This window comes from Nerophis ophidion, linkage group LG09 (genome assembly GCF_033978795.1).
Source record: "Nerophis ophidion isolate RoL-2023_Sa linkage group LG09, RoL_Noph_v1.0, whole genome shotgun sequence".
NCBI classification, from domain to species: domain Eukaryota; kingdom Metazoa; phylum Chordata; class Actinopteri; order Syngnathiformes; family Syngnathidae; genus Nerophis; species Nerophis ophidion.
This window is the reverse complement of record NC_084619.1, coordinates 24,445,089-24,471,134: the sequence shown is the minus strand read 5'-3', so window position 1 is coordinate 24,471,134 and position 26,046 is coordinate 24,445,089. Positions and strand designations below refer to the sequence as shown.

The 26,046-nt window shown below is 40.3% G+C and overlaps 2 protein-coding genes across 3 annotated transcripts in view; one reads left to right on the top strand and one right to left on the bottom strand.

Moving 5' to 3' along the window:
* ggps1 (geranylgeranyl diphosphate synthase 1) lies at positions 1-23,777 on the bottom strand. The gene is made up of 4 exons (XM_061910627.1): positions 23,393-23,777; positions 18,187-18,286; positions 17,588-17,658; positions 1-1,250 (listed from the first exon to the last, which is right to left on the bottom strand). Exons 2-4 carry the CDS (start codon positions 18,257-18,259, stop codon positions 447-449), a joined length of 948 nt encoding a protein of 315 aa, XP_061766611.1. The 5' UTR covers positions 18,260-18,286; positions 23,393-23,777; the 3' UTR covers positions 1-446.
* arid4b (AT-rich interaction domain 4B) overlaps positions 23,759-26,046 on the top strand; it is a 123,738-nt gene continuing 121,450 nt past the window's right edge. Inside the window, exons 1-2 of one of the 2 annotated variants that reach the window (XM_061910625.1) lie at positions 23,759-24,244; positions 25,698-25,746. In XM_061910625.1, coding sequence (XP_061766609.1) covers positions 25,741-25,746 — 6 coding nt within the window. In that variant the 5' untranslated portion in view covers positions 23,759-24,244; positions 25,698-25,740. The remainder of the gene's footprint in view (positions 24,245-25,697; positions 25,747-26,046) is intronic. The other variant, XM_061910626.1, reaches the window with a different exon arrangement.

The window sequence follows — 26,046 nt, the reverse complement described above, 5'->3', positions numbered from 1 at the left end:
TTTAAGATTTATGAAGTCTTTATTTAGTAGATACAAATGCATGTAATGACAAACATAATACAGAAAGGGATGAAATGAAGTAAATGTGATCATTCTGTGAGGAATCAATGCACACAGGCAGTAGCAGTAGTGCATGTTGCGTAACAAGTAGACAGACATGAGTGATGAATAAGGACCAACATGTCACTTCAGCACTCAAGACATCGGCAAATGGGCTTTATTATTAAAACACCTTCCCAGTTTCAAGGCACTCAAAGTGCTTTAAAACCTTGCACAATGTTTGATGGTGTTTGTTGATGAGGAAGGAAATTAAATGTGGTCCACTGGAACTTTTTACATTTAGAAGCAAATGGACTAATGACTTCATCGATGATTGCATGTGCTAAATTTGCATTTCCCTACATTAACAACGTCACTATGTTCATTTGGTATGCAGGAAACAGAGTTCAGTTGTCCTGGTTGGACTGCAGCTCACAGTTAGACTCTCCTGTTGTGTCCACCTCCTGGTGCATGTGGCTAAGGATTTTGACCAGGCTCTCAAGCTGAGGGTTCCCCCCAAACTCTTTGATTAGTCGATAGGACTCTGCCTCCAGGTCACGTAGCGTCTGACGGGTGTACGCGAACGAGCCCACCTTCTCCAAGTAGTCCACGCAGTAGCGTTTAATGTCCATGTTCTCGGTGCGCTGCCGGAGGATGTTCTGCACCTGGGTGCTCTCGGGGCGTGACCAGATGGCGTGGATTGTGGGAAAAGAGAACTTCCCTTCTGTTAGGTCCTCGCAGAAGCTCTTGTTCTCGCTGTACTCGCGTGAGTTTAGGTTGGCGTAGTCATCCCGGATCTGAAAGAAGAGGCCCAGCGTGTCCAGGAGTGGTTTCAAGTCCTGTTTCCAGTCGGAGAAGAGCTGCATTAGGCCTACTGCTAGGCCGAAGAGCCCACCAGTTTTCTGCAGCACCATATTGCGGTACTCCTGCTCGGTGGGACAGGTGTACGTGTCTCGCCAATGGATGTCCAGGCCCTGGCCGCGGTGCAGCTCTAGCAGCTGCCGTGTGAAGACGCGCACAGCCTCTGGGTGCTCCAGCGTCAGCACCTTTTCCAAACCCAAGAAGTAGACGTAGTTAGCGGAGTTGATGACTGAAGGAATGCCGTAGATGCTGTGGGCCACGGGGAAGCCTCGCCGCAGCTTGGAGCTGTCTTCAATGTCATCTATGAGCAAGCTGGCGTTGTGCAGCATCTCCGTCACTTCGATGATCACCTAAACAACACAATGGATACCCAGGTAAGTGGCCCTTTTTAACAATAATTATTTATTCACCAGACCTGACCTGCAACATAAACATTACAGCAAGGTTTACATCAGGTGCTCCTTGTATCTCTGACAATACAAATATTGTTTTGTTGATGAACTGCAGCTGGAAAACAGCAGAGGGCGCCATGTTTACATGCTCACTCACACAAGGCTAATCTGAGGGCCTGAGAGAAAAAGAACAGGTGGGACTGGAAGTCGGGCTCAACACCTCTTTACCTCTTCAAAAATACAAGATTACTCGAAGTATTTCAAATGTATTAAGAAAAGATAACAGTATTGTTTGCAAACATATTCGGTTAGAGTTTTGAGAATGTTAGAGTGTAGACTTCCACCAAAACAGAATTATTGCCACAAGTGCATGTATTTTTCTTTAGTTCAAGTGCCGTAACCCTAATAATTTGTTTTATTATGGCAAAATTAACGCTGCAGAAAAAATGTAAATTAAAAACTTTTTTTTGCTGTAAGAGAATAGTTAATCCAGAATACCCTTAAAGGCCTACTGAAATGAGATTTTTTGATTCAAACGGGGATAGCAGGTCCATTCTATGTGTCATACTTGATCATTTCGAGATATTGCCATATTTTGGCTGAAAGGATTTAGTGGAGAACATCGACGATAAAGTTCGCAACTTTTGGTCGCTAATAAAAAAGCCTTGCCTGTACCGGAAGTAGCAGACGAGGACGTCACCCATGTGAGGGATCCTCACTTTGTTTATAATAGGAGCCTCCAACAAAAAGAACTATTCGGACTGAGAAAACGACAATTTCCACATTAATTTGAGCGAGGATGAAAGATTCGTGGCTGAGGATATTGATTGCGAAGGACTAGAAAAAAATAAATAAAAAAATAATGTGATTGCATTGTGAGCGATTCAGATGTTTTTAGACATTTACTAGGATAATTCTGGAAGATCCTCTATCTGCTTATTGTTTTAATAGTGTTTTAGCGAGATTTTAAAGATTGTAAAGATATACCTCGAGGTCGGATGGCTGCGGTGAACACGCAGTGTCTCAGAGAGAAGCCGAGGAGCCAAGCTCACAGCTGCTTTTTTTGATATGACAGCTGCTGCAGGACGACAAATAATCCATTGATGTCTCCAGTAAGATATATATATCACAATTCCCCATCCAAAAACATGCTGGTTGACGTAGAGAAAACATGTTCGCTTGACCGCTCCGCTTCACAACAAACAAACACCAGCTGTGTCTCGGTGTTAAAAACAGCTGCAATCCACCGCTTTCCACCAACAGCATTGTTCTTTATAGTCTCCATTATTAAATGAACAGATTGCAAAAGATTCAGCAACACAGATGTCCAAAATACTGTGTAAATACGCCATGAACCGAGACGACTTTTAGCCGTGTTTGGTACAGCGCTAATATTTCCTTACAGTCCGTGACGTCACACGTACGCGTCATCATTCCGCGACGTTTTCAACAAGAAACTCGCGGGAAATTTAAAATTGCAATTTAGTAAACTAAAAAGGCCGTATTGGCATGTGTTGCAATGTTAATATTTCATCATTGATTTATAAACTATCAGACTGCGTGGTCGGTAGTCGTGGGTTTCAGTAGGCCTTTCAATAAAGTACCTTCCTAATTGGATGCCTTACACTCCCTCACAATATCCTTTGCATCTGTAATGCCTAAGCACACATGTAAAGTTGATATGCAAGTGAATACACATGTTGAAATAAATAAAACCCTGTTTATAATCATATTACTCTTAGGACAACTTTCCAATCAGTTTTCTACAAAGCACACTTAATACAGTTTAACACTTTTCCCTTGCCTTTGCTGCTATAGTTCTTACGTGAAGTTCAGTTTGTTTTTAAATCACTGCTCCATGTGTAAGAACCTTGAGAGGACATCTGTTGTATTAGCACAATGTGCTTATATACTTCACTTACAAGTAGTTTGTGGGTATCCTAATATGGTGAGTAGAGTCAGGGACACGATTTTGAGGAAAAAAATCTAATTTGGATTTTTCTCTCCAAGTTGCGATTAAATTTGCTGTTAACGAGTGAAGGAAGACATGTTACTTTGAGACCGTCAATCCATATCTTCTTGTCTCAAGGTGCCACACAGAACAATATGCAATGTTTCAAAAATACATGTTTTGTAATACAGACGGACGGAGCGCTTTTGCTTACATCATGCTATTTAACTGAAGACATAACCAGTTAAACTATAGTGTTTAATATGTATGTTATTTCAATATTTAATACAAATAACCATTTGACATGACTAATATTTCTCATAACTGTAGAAATGTTTACTATTGTACTGTAATTGGAAGGTAAATAGCTTTTTTATACTAAATATATACATGAAAGCAAAATTGACTAATTTCTTTAGGCAAAATAGTTACCTAAATAAATATTTAGCATAATTTTTTTCTCAGTTGGAAAAAGGAGACCGGATATTATCTATGTTTACTGCTATCACATTATCACTCGCTCGTTCATCCATGTTGATGTGTTCATAATGCTCATCCAATTTAAAGCTGAAATATTACCACAACAATACAAATACTTTGGTTTGTAATCGTATCTTCTCCCTCTTATTTTTTCTTACTTTGCGACACTTCTCAGTAGCGAGTAGGGAGGCTGTCTGTACGTGTGCTTCTTGTGTGTGTAAAGCTGGCGCCCTACTCAGTGGCCTAGTGGTTAGTGTCCGCCCTGAGATCGGTAGGTTGTGAGTTCAAAACCCAGCCGAGTCATACCAAAGACTATAACAATGGGACCCATTACCTCCCTGCATGGCACTAAGGATCAACGGTTGGAATTGGGGGTTAAATCACCAGAAATTATTCCCGGGCATGGCACTGCTGCTGCCCACTGCTCCCCTCACCTCCCAGGGGGTGAACAAGGGGATGGGTCAAATGCAGAAGACAAATTTCATCACACTTAGTGTGTGTGACAATCATTGGTACTCTAACTCTCTGCCCACCAATAAAAATGGTAAATGGGTTATACTGGTAAAGCGCTTTTTTACCTCCAAGTTACTCAAAGTGCTTTGACAATATTTCCACATTCACCCATTCACACACACAAGGATGGCGGGAGCTGCCATGCAAGGCTCTAACCATGACCCATCAGGAGCAAGGGTGAAGTGTCTTGCTCAAAGACACAGATCGTGACGAAGTTGGTAGGTGGGGATTGAACCGTACCTTACCAGCAACCCTCAGGTAACTGGTACAGTCACTCTCTCAACTGTGCCACGACGTCCATCAAAGATTGTGATTTGAATGACTGAAAAGAAGTCCTACTGTGTTCAGTTAATTCTACTGTCACACATGTTTAAGTGCTGAGAGCGATGCACACAGTGAGACCTCTTTCTCCTTGTTTGAAGTGAGAGATAAACGCGAGGCTCAGCTATTCTGATTGGTGAAGATGTCTGCCACTCAACTGCTGACGAAGGGCGGAGGAAAAAAAACAATAAATAGGATTATCGCGCTAATTAAAACCTTGCTGTCAATATGATGTCGATTAATCCTGCAGCGCTATTCCACATTGGAATAATAATGACTTTACTGTAAAGCGTGTGTGTGTTCCTGTGCCCACTGGTAAAAATAAGTGTTTGCGAGGGGCCAAGGTGCACAAAGGAAAGCGTTGTGGGTTAGGCAGATGGCCAAGGCCGCCAAACAACCTTTCACTCACCCTGAAACCTTGGCAGGCCACTTGCATGTGAGGACACCGAGTTAGCTACAAATTAGAAGGTTGTTGACTTCAAACTGTACTCCCAATAACTGCTCATCAAAAAGCAGTGTTGGGGGCTCACATTAACTGAATTTTTGGTGTATATACAAGCTATGCTGCCACAGTAAAACCAAAACTCACATCAATAAATGACTCAAAGATAACACAATTACTTTGGAATGCGTTTAGCAAGACTGCCCGTGCCTTCACTGCTCCACAAGTACTCATTGATTTCGCGCCACGATTTGCTGATGGTGCAAGTTTCTTTTTGGCAAACCCATAAATGCTGATCTGTTAAGAATGTAGACGAGTGCAGTATACCAAGGGGAAGTCGGTAATAACAATTAGCGGTCTTTTTGTTGGCTACACAAGCAGAGTTTTAAAGTAAAAACTGACTAATGCCAAAAAAACAATGACTATCAAACAGCCTACAGGCATCATTACATATATCAAGCCCCAAACAACACCACCATTTAAAAAAACATGCCCCAGTGAGTGAGCAGGATGTGGATGCGGTTACTGGACAACTGTAGTTTAGACCAGTGATTCTTAAACTGTGGTACATGTACCACTAGTGGTACCACAAAGAATCACTTGATCAAGGTACATTGTTTTATTTTCCTATTCAAATACAGTTTTACCTTTCAAACAGTGTAATGTTACAGTGGCCAAAATATGAAATATACCTGTTAAACAAATATCTGCCTCGTTTTTAAATGAAAAGTTAGGTACACTACAACAGTGGTCCCCAACCACCGAGCCGCAGAATAATTTTTTTTAATTAAATCTACATAAAAAACACAATATACACTTACAATTAGTGCACCAAACAAAAAAACCTCCCTTTTTAATGACAAAATAAACAAGCAAAAAAAAAAAAAAAAAAATCCCCCCCCCCCACCGGAGCGCGGGACAAATTATCAAGCGTTGACCGGTCCGCAGCTACAAAAAGGTTGGGGACCACTGCACTACGCTACTGTATTTTAATGTTGGTCATTGTGGTGGTACTTAGAGAGCCAAGTTTTTTCTAAGGTGGTACTTGGTGAAAAACGTTTGCGAACCACTGATATAATCAATTAACTACAGTCAAACTGTCTAATGGACTGCAGGGTGGAAACATCACAAACATTACGTTTAATGTACAGTAGATGCTCAAATGACTGATACTCCATGCTCACTACCTCCATTTATCTGAAGGCACAGTAGTTTCCATGGCGGCGACTTCTTGGCAGCAAAACACTAATGATGGCAAGAGGAGCGCTCTGTCTGCATGATGGGTTCAGCGGGAGTTTACTGAGCCGCCACACGGGGAGGCGGAGGGGGGCGGGAGCACATTGAGCCATAATTCACTCCCGTTTGGAATTAGAAGGCATGTCGCAGAGGACTAAAGTCAAATTTGTTTGTGATACAAACAAATATAGGTCACATGAAGCGCAAAGAGAAATGTCAATATGAAGAGGAACACAAAGCGAGGGAGCAGCCAGGAAATGTGACATGTAATAATAATGTTGGGAATCTACAGAAGCGCTGCCAATTGGATACATTAAAAATTCATGTACACATCAATAAAAAAAAGTGAATTGTAGTGGTCACAAAAACAATTGTGGTTATTTTTTTCAAAAGAGAGAAGACTGTTGTAAATAAGGCATCAAGATTGTTCTCTGCTTTTCATCACAACCCAGTGACGTTTAAGCAGTGTAAAGCTCATCAGGGCGATGCTCAATAAAATCTAATGAATCCTAAATAGATCCACATTTCATTTGATGAAAATCAATTGTCAGGTGTACTTTCGCGCCTTTCAGTGAGATATTTATTTGATGAAATATACGTGGTCAGATGTATTGCCTTTATTGGCAAGTTCTACATTCTTACCAGATAATACAATAATAAATTCAAATACTGATTGTGTGAACTGACTAAAAAAGTAATTTGTGCCTTAAAAGCATCTTTTTTCTTCACCCTCCTGCTATTAGTAACAAAACATTAAACTGTTTGATGTAATATGATAATGTAAGAAAATCCCTTTCACAAAGATTGTTTAGTTATCTACCCGTACATCCATTTTCTACCGTTTGTCCCACGGGAGGAAGGCAGGGTATCTGGGCAATTGGCTACCTCATCACAGGGAGAACACAGAAACAAGCATTTACACTCCCATTGACACGCTAGGGCCAATCTTTAGTGTTGCCAATGGGCCCATCCTCCTTTAAGTATGGTGATCAATGTATTAATACAGTGGTTCTCAAATGGGGGTACTTGAAGGTATGCCAAAGGGTACGTGAGATTTTTTTTTTTAAATATTCTAAAAATAGCAGTAATTCAAAATTAATTTATAAATATATTTATTGAATAATACTTCAACAAAATATGAATGTAAGTTCATAAACTGTGAAAAAAATACAACAATGCAATATTTTGTGTTGACAGCTATATTTTTTGTCGACATGTTCCATAAATATTGACGTTAAAGATTTCTTTTTTGTGAATAAATGTTTAGAATTAAGTTCATGAATTCAGATGGATCTCTATTGCAATCCCCAAAGAGGGCACTTTAAGTTGATGATTACTTCTATGTGTAGAAATCTTTATTTATAATTGAATCACTTGTTTATTTTTCAACAAGTTTTTAGTTATTTGTATATCTTTTTTTCCAAATAGTTCAAGAAAGACCACTGAAAAATAGCAATATTTTGCACTGTTATCCAATTTTAAAAATCAGAAACTGATGACATAGTGCTGTATTTTACTTCTTTATCTCTTTTTTTCAACCAAAATATGCTTTGCTCTGATTAGGGGGTACTTGAATTAAAAAAATGTTCACAGGGGGTACATCGCTGAAAAAAGGTTGAGAACCACTGTATTAATAAATCAGAAAAGTTATAAAGTTAAAGTTATAATATTAAAGCATATGTGGATAGTCATTTTCCGACTCTAAGGACTTTTTGGAGTTTGTATAACCTATTTAGTCCCCGGGGCAGTTTTTCGTCGTGTTCTGACATAAGGGAACTAAGGATTACGGCCCTCAGATCCTAGAACCATTTTTGCTCCTACTGTGAGGCAGGGTCTAAACCGAGTCCCATAGGAACTAAAATACGTCGATGTTTTGTTGAACTGACGATATGCGCTTCTCCTAGCCACCACACAGACCCGCCATTTTTAAAAAGTTTTCCAGCGTTGTTTTCTAGATCGCAGCAGGAAAAATGGACATGGCCAGAGATATATGGATAATTTATTAATTAAATGTTCAATCCACTGCTCATTGGTAAAACTGGGGACAACCCTTATCCACCAGTCTTCTACTTTAGTCCGAACCCAGATGGACGGCGAGTAGTGTTGTGCAATGAGTTGCAGCAACATCTGAAATACAACGAGAATATGCATAACGTCTAAAATATTCACACATTATAATCTACTCAATACTAAAAGTCAAATACCGCCTGGACTGTTTACTTATAGGATACATAGGCCTATACAATCAGCACATATGGTAATTAAAAATACTGTATTTTTCGGAGTATAAGTCTCACTGGAGTATAAATCGCATTTTTTGGGGAAATTTATTTGATAAAAACCCAACAACAATAATAGACGTCTGCAGCCTGTTGCTACCCTTTCGTCTTCCATGAAACAAAGTAATATCACATGTTGCTGGATTCCTTGTGCCCCTCGGTGTGCTCCTTCATTAACGTTATTAGATGCAAATTTTACCACCAGTTGTTATTCCTTGCAAGCAGGCGATCCTGAACACAGTAGCCGCCGTGGTCTCAATTATTGCTTGTGTTGTTTCTCTGTTCACTTTTTGCGGGTGGGTTGTTGGTTGTTTTGCAGTGGTGGATGAGGTGCTCAAGTAATACGTCACGGGTCGCAGGCGGATATACGTCACACATGTTTCTTACCAATGTCCCCACCATCCCCAGCCACGTGCAAATGTGAAAAAGAAACGTCCCTAAAGGGAAGGGTAGTTCCTATAACTATACTCGGGTGTGGTAGTTCTTAGAACTGCGTCCCGAGAACTAATATATGTGAATCCGGCTTATGATGGTAAAACCATCTTAAAAGATGATACAATATATTGGTTTCACGAGAACAAGATGAGTTCAGACATGATTTGAATATTAATTTGCCATGTAGAGTGGTAGTGTTGGAACAACACCACCACTGCTTTTAGGAAAACTACAATCACAATGTTTATATGTCATATACAGCAAATATATTTTCATTTGGCTGAGTCACAAAATAATGCAGGTGCACTTTTGAGTTCTTTTATAACTTTGCATGCATGAAGGACCTGAACTTTTTTCCACAAATAAAGACTGCAATTAAAAACGATTCAAGTTAAAATTAAGTAAATATAATTAAATATGTATTTTTTGAGGTGCTTTGCGGCACCTTCTGCATCTCCGATACTGCAGGTGTAAAGTACCAATGATGCATGTATTTTTTTAAATGTCAGGTGGTGCAGTAGCATCTTGCTGCGGTGGGAACAAGACAGTGCATTTCTGTCGTGGCCTGGTATCCAAGACATGACAGGGGCGGTATAGCTCGGTTGGTAGAGTGGCAGTGCCAGCAACTTGTGGGTTCCAGTTTCGATCCCCGCTTCCGCCATCCTACCCACCTGCTCCGATTGCCACCCACACTGGTTTAAAAATGTAACTTAGATATTGGGTTTCACAATGTAAAGTGCTTTGAGTCACTAGAGAAACGCGCCATATAAATATAATTCACTTCACTTCCATGACTAGCCGTTTCTGCTTGGAGATACACAAATCACGCTGGCTGTGGAACTCAAAAAAAGAAAAGTGACCGTGCATCTCCCCTTGGCGCGGGGAACACCAAAGCTAGCTCCGTTTGTAGTGTGCGCAATGCAATTAATGTGCGGCTCCAATCCTTCGCAACAGACAAATATAATGCTGACTCTTAAGATGGTTTCATCAAAACAAAACAAGAGTTAAACACTTCAAAAGGTAAACATCATATGTTGTCATTACTTCTGAATAGAAATAGTGGGTTGTAGTTGAATGTAATGCGTAATAAAGTTCTGCCTTCTCAGAGAAGCTGAAGGAGCCAGCTCAAGTTGTCCGATAATTGTGTTACGCAGTTGAGCTATACCGTTTTATTGACAGCTATACATTTGATCTTGAATGTGTTTAACCTCAAACAGGTGAAAATGTTCAGATTTATGGTACAGAATTTGACCAGCGCAATCAAGCTGTAAAGCACAGTGACAGCAATAAAATTGCCATTTTCAAATGCTGTTATACTATCGATTTGTGCCGTAATGTCAAGAACCCACACTGCTTCGGTCCTGTATATAGGCTATGGCAGGTTTAATACAAAAATAAGTCCGAATATCGATTGAAACTGTGGCTTTACCTGCAGCGACACTGCTGATGCCCAAAAACACACAAAGTCTGTGTGCTCCATCTGCACCAAACAGCCTGTGAGAATTCTCAGTGAGTAAAGGCTTAGCAACATGTGAACAACCTGACTGACTTCCGCCTATGTCGCCTTTGTGTTAACTCACTTAAACACATTATTTATATCCTGTTCCTGAGCACCCTTTGATTTGAAACCAATTCAGGATGTAGTCTACCTTTAATGCACATGCATGGGATGCTGTCTAAACCTCACTTCCCAACAGCTGTACTCACAAAGAGTTGACAGCACGTGCCTTTTAGGTCACTCTCAATCATGAGGATTTGTGGACTGTGGTTCAAGCCCAGCATGTACAGGACTAGACTCTGCAGGATGACCACGGTTACAAAGGCGCTGTGACCCGGATGAGAGTGAAGTTTAGAGGGGTGAGTGAAACTGATTCCAGTAAGTGTGGCTGTGCTACAGTACACTGTTAAAGCCTCACTCTTAATATCCTTAAGAGCTGTGCTGGACAATGAGCTGACAGCTTATTGGTTAGTACCACTCGAATAAATCAATCAGTTTAGCCCAGTGTGTGCAAGTTGCACAGGAAATGTATAAATACATGCCTGTTTGTCCTTTTTCAGGACCTCTGCAGAAGGTTACAGTCATTATCGCAGTTGTTCTCAAATGGGGGTACTTGAAGGTATGCCAAGGGGTATGTGAGATTTTTTTTTTTAAATATTCTAAAAATAGCAACAATTCAAAAATCCTTTATAAATATATTTATTGAATAACACTTCAACAAAATAATGTATGTTAATAAACTGTGGAAAAAAAATACAACAATGCAATATTCAGTGTTGATAGCTAGTGTTTTTGTGGACATGTTCCATAAATATTGTTGTTAAAGATTTATTTTGTTTTGAAGAAATGTAGAGAATTAATTTCATGAATCCAGATCGATCTCTATCACAATCCCCAAGGAGGGCATTTTAAGTTGATGATTACTTCTATGTGTAGAAGTCTTTATGTATAATTGAATCACTTGTTTATTTTTCAACAAGTTTTCAGTCATTTTTATATATCTTTTTTTCCCAAATAGTTCAAGAAAGACCACTACAAATGAGCAATATTTTGCACTGTTATACAATTTAATAAATCAGAAACTGATGACATAGTGTTATATTTTACTTCTTTATCTCTTTTTTTCAACCAAAAATGCTTTGCTCTGATTAGGGGATACCTGAATTAAAAAAATTTACACAGGGGGTACATCACTGAAAAAAGGTTGAGAACCACTGCATTATTGGACTGACTCCTTTCGAAATGTCATTTACAATCCAATGTGAGACAAAAACACGTCTTTCTTTTTTTGTGCATTTTAAATTGCAAAAAAACCCCCCCAAAAAACATCTAGCAAGAGTTGGCTAACAACGTAGCTAATGGGATCATTCTATTTTGCCTAAAAAGCCTTTCAAAAATGCATCCAAAAACCGCCAAAAATACATTTACATGCCATGACCTGCATATTAACTAATAGTTATTTTAAGAGCTAAGGCAAAATAACTTTTGATATCAAGGTATCTTGATCATGGATACATAGTTACTGCAGCTATTAACACTAGCCATGTACACATGGACAACCTTTATTTAATCTGATCATTATTTGAATTAGAATGTTACTGTGTACATGGACCCTGAATAAACGATCTGATGATGACGACATGCATTTTCATGCATCACACCTTAAATCGGAATACTTTGACATCCGCAGAACCTAAACAGAAAGGTGTGTTTGTGCTATGGCGCCATCTCTTGGAAGAGTTTGCTCACTGTAGGTGCTGAAAAACCAGTGACTTCCACTGTTTACAAACATTGCTTGTGAATTTATTTATCATTTTTGTCTTCTGTTCACTGCTTTTGTTTTACATCTCTTTTTGAAATGGAGCTGTTCTGTGCTTTTTACAAACCCCGTTTCCATATGATTTGGGAAATTGTGTTAGATGGAAATATAAACGGTATAGAATGATTTGCAAATCCTTTTCAACCCATATTCAATTGAATGCACTATATACACAACATATTTGATGTTCATACTCATAATTTTTTTTTTTTTTTCCAAAATATTAACTTAGAATTTCATGGCTGCAACACATGCCAAAGTAGTTGGGAAAGGGCATGTTCACCACTGTGTTACATCACCTTTTCTTCTAACAACACTCAACGTTTGGGAACTGAGGAGACATATTTTTTTAAGCTTTTCAGGTGGAATTATTTCCCATTCTTGCTTTATGTACAGCTTAAGTTGTTCAACAGCCTGGGGTCTCTGTCGTATTTTAGGCTTCAGAATTTTCAATGGTAGACATGTCTGGACTACAGACAGGCCAGTCTAGTACCCGCACTCTTTTACTATGAAGCCACGCTGTTGTAACACGTGGCGTGGCATTGTCTTGCTGAAATAAGCACGGGCAACCATGATAACGTTGCTGGAATGGCAGTATATGTTGCTCCAAAACCTGTATGTACCTTTCAGTATTAATGGTGCCTTTGCAGATGTGTAAGTTACTCATGCCTTGGGCACTAATACACCCCCATACCATCACAGATGCTGGCTTTTGAACTTTGCGCCTATAACAATCCAGATGGTTCTTTTCCTCTTCGTTCCCAAGGACACAAATGTCCACAGTTTCCAAAACAAATTTGAAATGTGGACTCGTCAGACCACAGAACGCTTTTTCACTTTGCATCAGTGCATCTTAGATGATCTCGGGCCCAGAGAAGCCGGCGGCGTTTCGGAATTTTGTTGATAAATGGCTTCCGCTTTGCATAGTAGAGCTTTAACTTGCACTTACAGATGTAGCGACGAACTCTATTTAGTGACAGTGGTTTTCTGAAGTGTTCCTGAGCTCATGTGGTAATATCCTTTAGAGATTGACGTCGGTTTTTGATACAGTGCCCGTCTGAGGGATCGAAGGTCACGGTCATTGAATGGTGGTTTCCTGCCATGCTGCTTACGTGTAGTGATTTCTCCAGATTCTCTGAACCTTTTGATAATAAGAACCGTAGTAGATGTTGAAATCCCTAAATTTCTTGCAATTGCACTTTGACAAATGTTGTCCTTAAACTCTGACTATTTGCTCACGCAGTTTATCAGTATTTATTGCCACCTTTCCCAACTTCTTTGACACATGTTGCTGGCATCAAAATCCAAAGTTAATGATTATTTGCAAAAAAAAAATCTTTATCAGTTTGAACATCAAATATGTTGTCTTTGTAGCATATTCAACTGAATTTGGGTTGAAAATGATATACAAATCATTGTATTCAGTTTATATTTACATCTAAAACTATTTCCCAACTCATATGGAAACGGGGTTTGTATATTGTGATTATGTACAGGTAGTGGCGCGTCTTTTAAATGTTAATATTGCCGATGATCCCCCTCATTTAATTGTGGTAGCCGTGATCCCGATTAAAATTTGATTAATTGTGCAGCCCTAATTCTTAGATTTATTAACCGATTTTAGGCTACACATGATTTTTATTAATCTTTATTTTTTATCAACAAGTTAAATGCAATTTCAATGTTTATTAGCTTTATTTAATGAAAGGTTATGATAACCAAAAAAATCATTGTTTAGCATTATCCCTAAAATAAGAAACGAGGCTATAAAAGTGTGTCTTATCAGCTTACGCAAAAAAACAAACAACTATTTGATAGATTACTAAAATAATCGATAGCTGCAGCTCTAGTTTTATACTATAGCTGCTGGAGATACAGGGATTTTGCAAACATCTCTCTGATAAAATACAGTGGAACCACTATTTACAAACTTATTTGGTTCTTGAACATGGTATGTAAAGCAAAACGTTTGTATAATGAAGCAGAGTTCCCTATGAGAATCAATGTATATTAATTGGTTCTCACCTTGACAAAAGTCACTATTTTAGTAACCTTCACAATTTGTAGAAAATATGTATATGTGCGTGTGTAATAAAAAAAGATATTGCGTTACCATAAATGAATGAAAATTAATGAAGGCAGCCGTGCGCAATGCACAGGGAGTGATGAGGTCACACGCCAGAGTGACTATAGTTAAAGCGGTGTGCTTTGCACCCTTCAAAACAAACTTCATCAGAACTTAACTGAGATAATTACTTTGTATTGCAGCAACAAGCTTTCTTATCGTCGGTGCACATAAAGCTTAAAATAGAATCTTGAAGCGAAACATGAACGTGGGGATGTTGTAGGTACCATGAATGCTACATGACAGCAAACAGAGGACAAAAAACTATGCTGGCTGAGTTTATCTGCGTTCACTACAGATTAATTAAACAATGCCTTTTCGAAATGGATAGCCACGGAACGCAAGACACTTATAAGTGAAGACAAAGTGCTACAAGATGTCCTTCATTTCGCCAACTAACATCATACAAACTAGAGGTAGTTTGTAGAAAAACAAGATCAGCGCTGTCATCCAAAAAGGTACATAAGCTTGTTTTTGTAACCGATGGTTTGTAATCAGATGACAGCCGGCAGAAAACACAGACAGTAACAAGGGAATTGAGAAGCACGGTCTTTGACAACAGTCACGTCTCATGTCGTCACACTGGCACCTTTTCCGTCACACGCACACTTCAGATTGATTGATTGATTGAGTCTTCACAATACCAGCGCGACATGTCACACAGATACAGCAGCACCAACAAAATGCAAAAATAACTTAACCCCTTTGTTTAAACAACGGTTTAAACTAAGGAAAAGTAAATGCAGATGTAACTACTGCACTAAGCAAAATTGTTTATGGGTGTGTTTACTATCTGTACCTTGTATTGCTATTTTGTTGCAAATACTTTGAAAATTTGCATTTAATTCCTACTACACTTACTGTCACCAAGTTTTAAGCAAGTTAATGACTTGCTTAAAACTTGGAACTCAAATAAGATATTGTTTTCCATTGTATTATCAACTTGATCTTTAAGGGGAACTGCACTTTTTTGGGGGAATTTTGCCAATTGTTTACAATCATTATGAAAGACATGACAAATGGATTTTTAAAAATGCTTTCTAAATATTAAATACGCGTAAATAAAAGTCTGCTTACAGCAGAGCCTTTTGAAGGCCCTCTATCCTGCCTATAAAATCCAATAAATAACCACTCAATAAGTGCCAATAATACTACATTTCCATTTTGTGACTTAGACAAACTTTAATGATCCACAAGGGAAATTGTTCCACACAGTAGCTCAGTTACAAAGGACGGAAAGTGCAAGGATGGACAGGACAATGCAGGTATAAAATAGACTAAAAATGTACCGTAGTAAGCAATATAAAATACCGTATTTCCTTGAATTGCTGCAGAGCATATAGTACGCGCCTGCCTTAAATTACCGCCTGGTCAAACTCGCGACATTATGAGTGACACTTCCCCTGTCATCATTTTCAAAATGGAGGAGGCTGATTTCAATGCCGGTAATTTGAAATCGCATAAAGGGAAGAAGATTAATAGCTATTCAGTAGGATTTAAGGTCCACGCTTACATCACACTCAATTTTTTACTGCATACCTTTGGTGAGAAGAGGTTTTAAAATAATCAGCGCAAGCTTACTTTTACCGCATGCCTTTGGTAGGCGCAGAGTGAGAAGAGGTTTTAAATTAATTAGCGCCCCGGCGGAAATTCAAGGAAATATGGTATAACCTATGCAATATTTACATAATATATGCACAGTATATGGTATATACTGATATAGTATATGTTTATATCATATATACATTATATAACAATTACCATGTACAATATTACAGTACATGTAATAGCTGCAGCATAAAATAGAGAGTAGATCCATCAGAAAAAAAGACATTATAAACAAAGAGAGGTAGCTAACATAGAAGGTGTCAGATAACAGAGAGATATCATCTATTGCTGTATGGCGAGTGATTATACAGCTGGATGGAGTGTGGAATGAAGGGGATCTTGAATTGGACACTGTGGGAAGGAAGCTGAAGGAGCCTGTTGGAGTAGGAACTCCGCTGTCCCTCAACTGTCTGGTGGAGTGGATGGGTAGGATTGTCTATGATGGCCAGCAGTTTGTCCAGTGTCCTCCTGTCCCTCACTGACACAAAAGCCTCCAACTGCGTGCCAATAGTCTGGCCGGCTTTCTGGATCAGTTTGTCAATCCGGTTTAAGTCCCTTTTGCTGGTGCTGCTCCCCCAACAAACCACAGCAAAGTATAGGGCACTGGCCCCAACAGACTGTTAAAAGATTACCAACAGCTTGCTGCACACATTAAAGGACCTAAGCTTCCTCAAGAAAAAAAGAGTCTGCTCATGCCCTTCTTGTAAACAGCTTTGCAGTTGTCCTTCCAGTCCAGTCTGCTGTTCAAGTGGACTCCCAGGTACTTGTACTGCCCAACTACTTGAATATTAACCAAGAATTAGTGATATTGTTATAAGCGCTAACGCAGACAAACTATTTTAAGTGGCACCCTGATCACTACCATGTGTCCAATGTTTACATCATCAAGTGGTCTGCTGCTTCCTTGCTCCCTGGAAGTTTATTATAGATCATAAATCATGCCTCTCACCTGAAAAGTAGATGGCTGAGGATATAATCCGACAAGTTGGTACACAATGACAGCCATTTAGGACGCAGAACTGGTGATAATAACATGAAAAGACACTTGGTTCCCCCTGCACTGTACCACGTTTTTCTGTGAGAATTATGAGTCATTTTTCATCCAAATGGGAATATATGAATTCAGCAGTTGGCATACTGATGACATAAGAATTTGTATGGTAAGCGATGTTTTTTTATGTTTGTTGGCTCTCATGAAATCTGCGATAAATAGTAAAGAAAACAAATGTTATGATGCGTTTTTTAAATCAATGTGCCGCGCGTATATTTAACATTATCAAAATACATAAATATTAAATGTTATTATAAATGTGCCCGTTACTACATTACATACATACTTACATCATGTATATAAAACCCTAATGGAGGTGTTTGGATGTTTTTTTAAGGGCTTTATAGGCAGAATTGAGTGAATTCCATAGGCTACATTCTAAGCAGACTTTTGATCGCATTTATTTAACATTTAGAAACCATTAAAAAAATAACATCCATCATCATGTCTCTCATAATGATTGTGGATGATAGGCAAAATTAAAAAAAAAAAGTGCAGTCCCCTTTGAACAAAAGTTATTTAGTTAGATGATTTTACCTGCAGTTTGTCCTCGGGAACATTGAGCCAGTGGTTGAATGCTTGGGAAAGTCTTGTCCTCACTTGCTTTCCTGAGGAGGCAAAAATGTAAAGTATTGGTTAGTTTATGCGTTAATATTAATGGGGTATGAGTCTAGTGTTAACTTTAAACTCCGTAAAAGAATATCCGCCCATTTGTTTTGATAACAGATGTTTAGTAAATTCAATAGAACAGATACAGTAGGTGTTAGCAGCAGGTCCTCATAAAGATCTACTTTGGAAGCCACGCTTTCTTGTCGTGATGTGACGATAAGAACATTTCGTATCACAGTTATAACCACGATATTGTTGAATGTGTTCAAAAGTAGTTATACACACTGAAAACTTCTCACCCAAGTTGTATTAAAAAAAATAAACAACCACAGATTATATTACACATCACTCATCCTTGAGTTTATCAAAGTGGAGTTAATCACAATTTTACGTTGATTTTGATTTGAAGCGGTAACACTGACCGTCAGGAGATTTACCATGTTTTATCAATAAATTCTTAGTGAACAGAGTGTGGTGTGTCAGTGCTAAAACAATGAGGGGGTTGCAGCACAGACACAGTTACTCACCTGGCAGCTGCAACAAGTATTTGTATGGCTCCAGGAGAATTCGTTCTGAGGCTGCCTCTGGCTCAAGGTCCATTCCTTTGATTCAAAACTTCACACAAATCTTATAGAGAGGGGAAAATATTGAAACGTTTTCATTAAAATGGGGCCTTGACATTTAGGGAAAGAACAACAATCCTTTAAAAAAAGGGCACAACACTAAATGAATATATGGGCTGACATATAACAGCTGTGCGCTACCAATATAGTTCAGTAGTACATTACAGTGTAATGATTACATAACATCACGTTATTTCTGTGAACGTGCACATCACATGTAGTTTGCCTCATAAAATTAACCTTTACTTACGTTTTTTTTATGAGATACAGTCTGTCTCTGCTTTTTGGTATGCTTTAAGTTGTGAGCATATATTTAAGTTTTCTGCCTTCCCATCGCTAGTGGTTAGCATGTATTGTCTCGCTGTATATGTGTGGAGTTAGCATGTTCGCTTTGTGTTTGCATGGGTTATTTTTGGATACTCGAGCTACCTCCCACATCCGCAAAACATGCATTTTGGGTTAACTCAGTGCTTCTCAATCATTTTCATTTACAGTACACTTCCTTAGGAAGAAAACTCAAAGCGCTTTGACACCATTTCCACATTCACTCACGCATTCACACACTGATGGCGGGAGCTGCCATGCAAGGTGCTAACCACGACCCATCAGAAGCAAGGGTGAAGTGTCTTGCTCTAAGACACACGGATCATGACGAGGTTGGTAGAAGGTGGGGATTGAACCAGCAACCCTTAGGATGCTGGCACGGCCACTCTCCCAACTGCGCCACATTGTATGTAGACTATGTATGCAATTTAGAACACACATGCACACTGTCTTGCCAGAATTTTGCGAGCGTTTTTAATGAAGTAAACTATAAGTAATTGAAATGAATGTAAACTAACTGATCACTAGTGATGGGTCCGGCAACACAGATGCATCGGCGCATGCGTCGAGCTCATAGAGCGAAACCCTGTGTCGGTGCGCGTACCGCTCTTAGAAAGTCACGTGACCGATACGCGAACTGTGTCGCACTGGCACATGCGCGCCAACCTGTGTTTATAAGGAAGCGCATCTGTCAACAAGATGCTGCTGCCAACAGAGTCGCCGCACTTCTGTCGTTGATCATTTGTCATTTATAGTCGTCGGAGATCATTTCCACCGTGTGGGAATATTTTGATCATATATCGAGAAAAAAAGGTATTTGTGTTCATTTCTTTGTCGTTTCATCCTGTTCTCTCAAAGTTTCTAGCATTGTCCCACCCACACAACCATCCTATTGGTTACATTAAAAAGCGGTAACAAAACAATCTCTTCGATAGCTCAGTTGGTAGAGAGGACTGTAGTTGTTCATGCATAGTTCCTTGGGCACTTGTTCAAATCCAGCTCGAACCCATTACCTTTGTACCATGAATTGATTAACATGGACTTATTCGGGTGTTACCATTTAGTGGTCAATTGTATGGAATATGTACTGTACTGTGCAATATACTAATAAAAGTTTCAATCAATCAACAGTACGTATTCAGAGCACATGTAAAAAAATAAAAACATAAAAAAATTCCCAGTCCACAAGTATCCTCGTTCACAACACGTTCTCTTAGATTTCCATGTTATAATACATTTGCATACCATTTAGTGGTCAATTGTATGGAATATGTACCAAACTGTGCAATCTACTAATAAAAGTTTCAATCAATCAATCATGTTCATATTATTTCACTGTATCTAAAAAAGATAAAAATACATTTTTATTTAAATGAAGATATGAAATGATCCTAAAATGAAATACAATGACTTGGTTTATATTATTTTATATACTAGCTCATAAAATCAGTGTCAGTTGAGTCGGTCCATAGGTTGCCTGTAGGGTTTTTTTAATGTCCAGCAGATGTCAGTATTTAGTGACACAGTATTGACACAGTATCAATACAGTTTTGCAATGTGTCAAAACGATACACGAAACCTCATCAACCCATCACTACTGATCACATGACAGGATGTTTGGTGCACATCACATGATTTACCATGTAGTAACACATGAAAGACCACAAAAATAGTTTTTGGAGAAAACAGCATATGAAGACTTCCATTGAATAAAAAAAATCAAGCAATTTAAGCTTCTAAGCCATTGATTAAAAGTGGTACATTTTTTTATATTAATAATAAATAAGACCAGTAATACTGTATTATCTTATTTAAAGTTGTGTATTAACCAAATTGAATACAATTCTTCATTTCAATAACATGAATAACTATTGAACTATCATAATTAATTATACGTGAAATATTTCCATTGATTTACTATCACCCACCCAACTCACAACTGCACCTCCTCCACTGCCCCAGTCACCAACGGCATCCCCCAGGGCTCAGTACTTGGCCCACTACTCTTCACCATCTACCTCCTACCCCTCGGTCAGATCCTCCGCCACCACGGCCTTCAGTTTCACTGCTATGCTGACGACACACAACTATAGATTTCCACCACGATCATCACCACCGCCACCCACTCCACCCTCACCACCTGCCTCACAGACATAAAAACCGGGATGCAAAAAAACTTTCTAAAACTCAACTGTAACAAATCTGAAATAATCATCATTGGCCCCGACTCCCTCACTCGCTCCACTCAGGACTTTTCATTAAGCATCGACGGCTCTCTTGTCACTATCTCCACCCACATCCGCAATCTAGGTGTAATTTTCGACCCTACCCTCTCATTCCTCCCCCACATAAACCACATCACCAAAACTGCATTCTTCCACCTCAGAAACATTGCCCGTCTCTGGCCCTCCCTCATATCCTCTGCTGCCGAAATCCTCATCCACGCCTTCATCTCATCCCCGATAGACTACTGCAACAGCATCCTCTACGGCAGGGGTCTCAAACACGCGGACGTTATTATGTGGCTTGCACCTTGATGTACAATATATACTCCTGCCCCTCCCAACCCTACACCCTATTGTAGCCTGGAAAAGTTAGAGCTGAAATGGATTCTGGGTATTTCTTCTGTTGTGTTACGGTGCGGATGCTCTCCCAAAATGTGTTTGTCAATCTGGTTTGATGCGGGTTCACAGTGTGGCGCATATTTGTAACAGTGATAAAGTTGTTTATACGGCCACCCTCAGTGTGACCTGTATGGCTGCTGATCAAGTATGTCTTGCAGTCACCTCCGTGGGTCTGCAGAAGCCTCATAATATATGTGGCTGTGCTAGCATTCTGTTTGCATTGTTGAAAAGTGGACAAGACGGCAGGTTGTAGAGGATGCAAAAAGCAGCGCTATCACGGCACGCCCTTGAAATTTTTGTCCGAGTGAAAATCAAAAGAATGATTGCCCCGAGAGATTGTCGGGAGGGGCCCTGATATTCGGGCGTTTCTTGGAATGATCGCGAGAGTTGTCAAATATGTTGCTTGGGCGGGAAAGCCGTTCAAATAAGGTGAATTCTTTAAAAAGTGCATGTTAGATTTTGTTAAGAAATCTTTTCTTGCGACCCAGCCTCAACCAGTTTCTGCATCCAGTGGCCCCCCGGTAAATTGAGTTTGAGACCCCTGCTCTGGGCCATCACCTCCAAAGCCCTCAATAAACTGCAATATGTCCAGAACTCAACTGCCCGCCTGCTCACCCAAACCCGCTCCAGAGAGCACATCACACCTGTCCTTCATGACCTCCACTGGCTGCCTGTCAAATACAGAATCACCTTTAAAATACTCCTCACCACCTACAAGGCACTCCATAACCTGGCTCCACCCTACCTCTCTGACCTCTTCCAGCCACATGTCCCGTCCCGTCCCCTCAGGTCCAGTGATGCCGGCCTCCTGAAAGTCCCCAAGACCAGGCGCCGAACCTGGGGCGACAGGGCCTTCTCCGTAGCTGCCCTTTATCTCTGGAACGCTCTCCCCAGGCACATCAGAGATGCCCCCTCCCTCCCTCCCTTCAAAACCACCCTAAAAACTCACCTCTTCTTCACACTAGCCTTTCCAAACTGACCCTGCCCTTAGTGTTTCTTTATTATTTTTCTTTTCTTGCTTCCATCCATCCATATTTTTACCGCTTATTCCCTTTTGGGCTGGCTCAGGGTGGAGGACAGAGTAAAGCAACTTGCACTGAGCCTAGTCTATAAAATCCGCTACACCTCCTTGATACCGAAGTACATGTCAAATTACTTCCTTAACGTAAATGACCGCCATAACCACAACACCAGGGGGAGCTCCACAAACCACGTTAAACCCAGATTTCGATCTAACAAAGGTCTTAACTCATTCTCTTTCTATGCCACATCAATGTGGAATGCACTCCCAACAGGTATAAAAGTAAGTGCATCTCTATATTCCTTCAAAACCGCTCTAAAACAACACCTCCAGGCAACTTCAACACTTTACTAATACCCTCCTCCATTCACATCCCATCTCCCCGGATCATAAACAACTCAAATGTACTTCTAATGTATATACTTGTTCTTATGCTATCTGAACTCACTATGTTCTCTGCTGGCTGTACATATCCTACTAAATAAGACCTACACTGTTTCAATGTCCACATTTCTCTGTTGATGCAATTGTTGATGACAGAAGTTCTGATATCAACCAAAGCTCCTCATCCCACCCCCCGGATTGTAAATAATGTAAATAATTCAATGTATATACTATGATGATTAACTTGTGTGATGACTGTATTATGTTAATAGTATATATTTGTACCATGAATTGATTAACGTGGACCCCGACTTAAACAAGTTGAAAAACTTATTCGGGTGTTACCATTTAGTGGTCAATTGTACGGAATATGTACTGTACTGGGCAATCTACTAATAAAAGTATCAATCACTTGGGGTCACTGGCGCCTATCTCAGCTACAATCGGGGGGAAAGCGGTGTACACCCTGGACAAGTCGCCACCTTGCTTGCTTATCTTAGTTTTCTTTTCTAATAAAGTTGTTTTTAATCCTCCCCCCACACACATGTAAAGCGACTTTGTGTACTTAGAAAAGCGCTACATAAACCCCAGGTATTATTATTATAGTAAACATTTAACATATAGAATGAATTTCAGAAGTTGAATTTAGGGTCCAAATAGTGCTGATTTATCTAATGGAAACATGCACAATCAAATGATGTATTATTGGAGTGTACTTAACAGCAGATGCAATGTGCATTCGTTGATCTCCACCTACCTCGGCTCTCTGCTGTCACAATGACTGGCTACTCCTCTTAGCCACACACGGCTAGGTGGGTAGTGTTAGCATGCCAACATCAACTAGCCTCCGTCGCGCATTAAGTGTCTTGTTTCGCCACAGTAAGACCTTAGACTCGGGCAATAGATACAACTATCGTGTATATCACTTATTGCTACGAGCCAACTCACGGAATTGTTTGCAATGTTTGTCTCCGAACGGTGAGGATGATCTACGTGACTGTCAGAAAAGTTAGCAGCTATAGCTGCACTGAGCATGCGCGGAGAATGTGGGTGGTGTTTTATAAAGCCGATCAGTGTGTGTTGCATTTATACACCCACATTACCCGATAGCTGCTTCCGGTTCGTAATCTAATGGCGAGTAAACAACGTTTTCATATCGGGACATCGCTCGACTCGAATCGAACGCATCGATGTATTTTTTTGTAAATTAGATCTGGGAGAGTCGTTTGTTCTGTATATGTGACAAGTAGCCAGTACTTGATTTCATTTGGATTGCAATGGTTACTTTTTCTTCACAATGGACCAATTGTGTGGAGGTAAGGCGGGTCCTCTTATGTTATCGTCCAATCGGATGGCGCTAAAACGACAGGGCGGAACCAACGTGGCCGTCAATCATACTCAGGAGGCGGGGAGACGGGTGTGAGAAAGCCAGGCTGGAGAGAAGCTTCTCAACAAGGCAAAAACAGCAGCGCTCTGCGAAAACCATTTTATCCAACACCATACCCTGGGGCCGACCAAAACCCTTTTGGAGAGTCCATTTAAATGTCCCTATGGATTACTAACACACTTTCGTCGAAAAACGGACGCATTGTGCAACTTGACAGTGCAGGTAAGACAAAAGCGAATGGCTATTTTAAACACCCCCCCCCCCCCCCCCCCCCCACTCCCTTGCTTCCCTGCGTTTTTGCTAACTTGTTATCCAGTGGAATGAATGGACGGCGAAAACAAGTCGGTCAGCTTGACGGCAAAGAAAGTTAGGCGGTGAAGACGGTTCTAGCAGCGGACGGTTAGGTCCGAATACTTCCCAGGCTGCCGGGGAGCACCAGTGTTGTGTTGTTGAGCGGAGGAATCCACGTCCATTGCACAGCTCGCTGCCATCGGCGTCAAAGTGAAAATAAAACCACACCATAACAACAACACATCCATGTAATGATTACAATTCACATTTAATTGTCATGGCTAGCGGTGGTTTGCGGTGTCGGAGTGTGATTTGTGCCACACCAGTCATCGCTTGTGTGAAGAAACTCCCCCGCTCCGCCAGCCTGGCTTGACGGTGCAAAGTGGACGATTTTCTCACCGTTTTTTACATGTCCATCATTTTAACGTTATTTCTCTTTTAAGGCTTTCAGTTGTCGCCCTACATATTCCAAGTCACCCTCGCCCGATGAGTTGACCTTGTTGCGAACCGTTTGTCGGGCTTTCCTTTGTCAGACATGTCGCTCAGGAGAACATGGCGTGAAAGTGACTTTTTCCCTCATTGCTTTGCCCAACTTGGCGTCCCTTTTTAGTGTCCCTTTCGAATGACATGTAGCATGTAAAAATCCAGGGCAGTCATGGCTGTATTTTCGTAAGCGAGCAGCGCTGAGCCGAGGAAAGAAAAAAAAAACCAGGAAGCATATCAGGGTCAGCGTGCTTTCATGGACGATATCCTCCATATTGGGGGGAGATGGGTGCAGATGCATTGATCGAACTGCTTTGCAAAATTTCCCAACAATTACATGGTAACCGACTGTCGGCACTAGAAATGGCGTCATCCGCGGATCTGGTGAAGGGAGTCGGTGCGGTGCAGACAGCACGCTGTATGTGTGTGTGTGTGTGTATGTATATATGTATGTGTGTGTTTGCACTTTGCTCCCACTCCGATCCTGACTGCAACATTTTTCGCTGCATTTGTAGCGGAGACTATGGCTATGTGTGCCCTTCATTGCCACAAGGCTAACTGATGGACTCCAACACACATACGGGCCATTACATAAACGGCTTTAGGGGCTCTGCGAATAAGAGTGATCATCTTACTTTGCAATAGCGACATTGTTGCCTGGGGGGTTTCTTGACAGGACATCACACTTTGCTTTTGGCATTTGGAGTTGCAGTCTGAAAGAAGAAACAAAAGAAGATGGGTTGTTGTGATGATAGCGTGAAGCGTGAGTCCACCGCCCAGGTTTTTGTTTTGTTTCTCCTTCCAGTGCATCCGAGGAGAATAAATGATGTCATCATGTAACTCTTGTTTTGTTGTAGCACGGAGGTTGTCATGTCTTAACATCTTTTGAAACCCGTTTCAGCCCCGGGACCGCCTCACTGGTCACCTAGAGGCCTCAAAGAGAGATGAAGGTAAGATTTTCTCACTTTTTCTTTCATGTTCCTTCCATGTGTATTCCTGTCAGTCTGTGTATTATTAAGTTGCAAACAATCAGAGCTTATCTACAGTTAGGAAGTGTTCACACTTGTCATTCCGCCCTGAAGCGTAAATGCAGTCTGTGGATGTTTGCATTCATTCAGGCCATTTTATTCTTAGGTCATTCAATTGATCACAAATGGGCTTTTGAGTCTGTCTTAGAAGACATTTCACCTCTCGTCAGTTCATTTTCATAGACTTAGATTGGTCAGACCAAGTCTGGATGCCACTGCCAA

Excerpts from the sequence above, each read along its gene's own strand:
- ggps1 (XM_061910627.1), bottom strand. The coding sequence starts at position 18,259 with ATGGACCTTGAGCCAGAGGCAGCCTCAGAACGAATTCTCCTGGAGCCA. Across the intron at positions 17,659-18,186 it reads ATACTTGTTGCAGCTGCCAG|GAAAGCAAGTGAGGACAAGA; the intron begins GTGAGTAACTGT and ends TTGCCTCCTCAG. Across the intron at positions 1,251-17,587 it reads TTCCCGAGGACAAACTGCAG|GTGATCATCGAAGTGACGGA; the intron begins GTAAAATCATCT and ends TGTGTTGTTTAG.